General features: G+C 37.7%; 1 protein-coding gene across 1 annotated transcript; it reads right to left on the bottom strand.

Moving 5' to 3' along the window:
- Positions 1-247: 247 nt before the first annotated feature.
- ccdc59 (coiled-coil domain containing 59) lies at positions 248-2789 on the bottom strand. The gene is made up of 4 exons (XM_022206724.2): positions 2540-2789; positions 1908-2256; positions 1342-1450; positions 248-690 (listed from the first exon to the last, which is right to left on the bottom strand). The coding sequence occupies exons 1-4, from the start codon at positions 2685-2687 to the stop codon at positions 523-525; spliced, it is 774 nt and encodes a 257-aa protein (XP_022062416.1). The 5' UTR covers positions 2688-2789; the 3' UTR covers positions 248-522.
- Positions 2790-3882: the final 1093 nt, after the last annotated feature.

Raw genomic sequence — 3882 nt, 5'->3', positions numbered from 1 at the left:
CCGAGTCCACCCGCTGCTGCCACAGAGAGGGCTGCAGAGTGAACCCTCTTTATCGGTGTTTTTACTACGATGACAGCAGGCCGAACACCTCATGTGGATCTTGAGTGTTAATGTCTTACTGACGGTTTTATTAGAAGGTAGTTGCTTGCATATTAACATCAAAACCGAATTACAAATTTATAAGCATTTCTAAGGGTTAAAATAAAATTTGGCTGTTACGTAAATATTTGTTTGTGTCATTTCCATGTGCTTTTAGTTGTATTTATTCATTTCAAAATAAAATCACTTTGCAAGAATTGATACATTTATTCATAAAAAATACATCAGCCTGCTTTCCCGTCTCTTCATATGTTACGATGCCATCTTGTGGTCTGTGATTAAAATGACCCGCTGTGTGAGCTTTTTAACACAATGCCACAAAATCACATTATAGATGTAAAAGCTTGGTGTCAGATTATCACAGGAAAGCCGCAATCCTGATGCATCTCATTAGGTTTTCAAACAGCATTTTCCACCACGGATTCAGGATTTCCCAGTTTCTTGGATCTTCTGAAGTAAATACTCCATTTGGAGGTTCAGATTTGGCTGTCCTTTCTTAGTCTTTTTGCTCAGCATCTGATACGTCTCCATCTTTTTCTGTTTGTACCTCTGAATGGCTTCTTCTCTCTGCTGTTTGTTCTTCAGGTACTCCTGCAATTCAGATGGAAAGGTAAAATAAATACAAAAAGCCAACAAGCCAGACAATAATTTAGTGGCAATCTCTGAGATTTCCACTTCCCTCTCTTTGGTGGCACCTGTGGCAATAAGTGGTAATTGCAAGTGTCTTTCTGAACCTCATTCATCACAGATCCAAACAGTGGGTTTGCTTCTATCCTATAAGCGGGGTGTAGGCTGCCAACAAGTGATGACAAACAGATGGAACATGTCTCTTAAGTGGAGGGGAAAAAAACATTTGCCAGTGGGAGGAGGTGACACATTAAACAAAGCATGGATCTGTGAGAGCAGTGGAGAGTTATTTACATAAGCCATGTGAGTGTTGATAATAAATATCTGGGCCCCATCTGTCAACTAGAACTGAAAACTATTCATGAGAATTAAAGCACCGTCAAAAATCAAATACTTCTAGGTGATGGAACATGCTCCATTAACTGAGTGCAGCTTGTGATTTTATGCATGAATGTCACCATAGACCCACATCGTAATGCTGCAAATGCAAGGACCTTTACACAGTTTCATTGTAGGCTCAACCTCTATCATGTCACCTCTTTGTGAGATAACTACAGACAACAGATATTCATTTGAGAAACCACTGGAACAGCAAATTAAAAATGAACACTTCACCTCCTTCTTCTTTCTCCGTTTTTCTTTGATTCTCTCAAAATCTTCTTTCGTCTTCTGGTAGGATGTCTGCTTCTGCAGCTTTTTCCTCATGCGGTTGCTCATCGGAATACTGGGAAAAAAACATAACAGCAGCAGTTACATCATGACTCTCAAACAGTTTGAAACGGAAAGCTGAGGAAAAATACAGTTGATGAAATTATTACTAATATCTCTCTTAAATTAAAGGCTTTCAGAGATTATCTGAACATTTCAAAATGTTTCGGAATTTTTGTGTCTTTTGACAGTTTCAAAACCGTTGGTGAATTAAAAAGATAGATGAAAAAATAAATAAATAAAAAATAAACGACTTTGTGAATCTATGCAGAACAATTTGACATTGTATTTATCTCACAACAGCAATTAAAATCAGCTGACACCAGATTTTCTCAACATGTTTACATTAATTACTCCTGATTATAACTTTCTGGCATCAAGAAATAGTTCCCCATCTCCACTTCTTTACACAGACACATACAATCTAAAATATTTCTTATTTATCTGTTAAGGCTCTGTGTCCAGAGACTCACCTTTCTTTCTCTGAAGCTTTCGTTGGTTCTGGGTTAGCCGACACGGAATCTGTCAGCTCAGATCCACCACTAACTCCAGCATCAGCGGCTTCAGTCGGCTGTGCAGCAGCTTCATTTTCAGCTACTTCTTTCTCCTGTCCTTTCATCCTCAGCTTACTCCTGTTCACTCTGTTCGCCCAGGCTTCATTCTTCAGTTTCTCTGCCTCAGCCATGTACAGATGCCGCAGGTGTTCTGGATACTCCTCCTTATACAGCATTTTGGACTCAGAGTTCTTCTTCTTCTCTCTTCGCAGTAGCTTGTTGTACTCATGTTTGACTCTCTGCTTCCTCTTGAAAGCAAACCCTTGACCTGAAGAGAGAAAATAAAGGAAAGTCATTTAATAACAAGCTCATAGGATCACTTATGTGTAGTACTTCTTGGAGAACAAGACTAAAATCTTAGGTAGGAAAACCAGATGAATTATCGAGTTGTATTATTACTTGAGACAAAACTCAAGTTTATCTGGACAAAAAAAAAACATTTACACGTGTATCGACTGTTTAAAATTAACCAAACACTTAGAAATAATCTAAGTACTGCTCCTTATTACTTTAACAGAGCAGCTCATGTGTTAGCTAAGTCAAAAACCCACCTTCCTTAACGCTGCCGTCGAACATTTTGTGCTCGGGAATCCATTTTCTCTTCTTTTTCACACTCTGTCCAGTATTTTTTGATTTCTTTAGGTTGCCATCTTTCGCTGTAAACTTCTTATTCTTGATTTTTTGATCTGTCGGAGCCATTTCAGCTCTGTCTCAACGTGAAACCTGTGATGTTTACAGGCTTGCTGCGTCTTCAGGCAGCATGCCGTGTCTTTACGGACGCCGGGTGATGGCGTACACAAGTCAGACACGAAAATCGATTACGGAACGCGCAATCTCACAACATGCTAATTTCTGAGTCGGTTGATTTAACAAGAAGTAATGTGTAAATTCCCAACACAGCTGATTTATAGAGGTCAAATTGCTTAAGTAAGTAATTTCCAACTTATTTTTTGAACAACTTGTCAAGTTACCAAATAAGCATTTTTGATTACTTTCAATTTTATTCTTGGTAATCATATGGGCCCTCACCAGTGTTTTTGGTTGTTGATGAAATGTAATATTTTTGATATACTTTAAAGGCCCTTCTTGTATCTGTAATATGCTTAATTTGATTCATAATAAAGAAACAAATCCAAATACAGTATGTAACATTTCATTAATTTCTCTTGATTAATCCTTTCTGAAGGGCTTGGTGAAGTTGGCGGACATTTTCAGGAAAAAAATCACACCATCAGATACATCCTTCCAGTCTATCATGTGGCAGACTGTGTGTCATACCATGCTGTGTGAAATTAATTTAAAGACGAGTGGGGTTTTGGACATTTCAGTGCTTGGCTATGGCCCTAACAGCATCCAGCATGGCAACAGGTCGTTCTGGTCTTTCTCTTGTCATCTGTGTCATTTGAATAAAGTGGCCTATAATGTAACTGATTAATGTAGTGTTTGAGTAGTGTTCATGCCAGGTGATCTTTGTCCTTTAAAATCACTGTTCAGTAGGATATGGATTAACTCAGTGGTCAAGAATTTGTCACCCTTTAAACAGCTCAAGAATGTTTTCTGCACAATTGGCAAAACTGAAACATTTTGTAATTATTAAAATAGAAAATAATAAAACTCAACTGCCAGACTTTTAACCAGAACCAAAAAATATGATCACACCACGTTTGGTAAAACATGTTTACAGTCTCCTGTATGTTTTAGGATAGATTTTAAGAAATTATGTATTACTTTGAATGCGTTTTGTGAGGTACTGCTCTTGCCTTTTCGTATCATATTACTGCTACTTACTTATGATCTTTTAACTGTTCCTAGGAATTGAGAACAAAGCTTATCGTAAGTTTATTGTTAAACCTGACCTGACTATATTGAGTTTCAGTTTCCTCTGAATGTCCTT

This window comes from Acanthochromis polyacanthus, chromosome 1 (genome assembly GCF_021347895.1).
Source record: "Acanthochromis polyacanthus isolate Apoly-LR-REF ecotype Palm Island chromosome 1, KAUST_Apoly_ChrSc, whole genome shotgun sequence".
Classification (NCBI taxonomy): domain Eukaryota; kingdom Metazoa; phylum Chordata; class Actinopteri; family Pomacentridae; genus Acanthochromis; species Acanthochromis polyacanthus.
Note: the sequence above shows the minus strand (reverse complement) of the source record. Positions and strands in the feature narration are given on the sequence as shown.

Bases quoted from the DNA above. Each gene is read 5' to 3' on its own strand.
- ccdc59 (XM_022206724.2), bottom strand. From the start codon at position 2,687: ATGGCTCCGACAGATCAAAAAATCAAGAATAAGAAGTTTACAGCGAAA. The intron at 2,257-2,539 runs GTGGGTTTTTGA...TTCTCTCTTCAG, and splicing joins CGACGGCAGCGTTAAGGAAG to GTCAAGGGTTTGCTTTCAAG. The intron at 1,451-1,907 runs GTGAGTCTCTGG...TTTTTTTCCCAG, and splicing joins AAAGCTTCAGAGAAAGAAAG to TATTCCGATGAGCAACCGCA.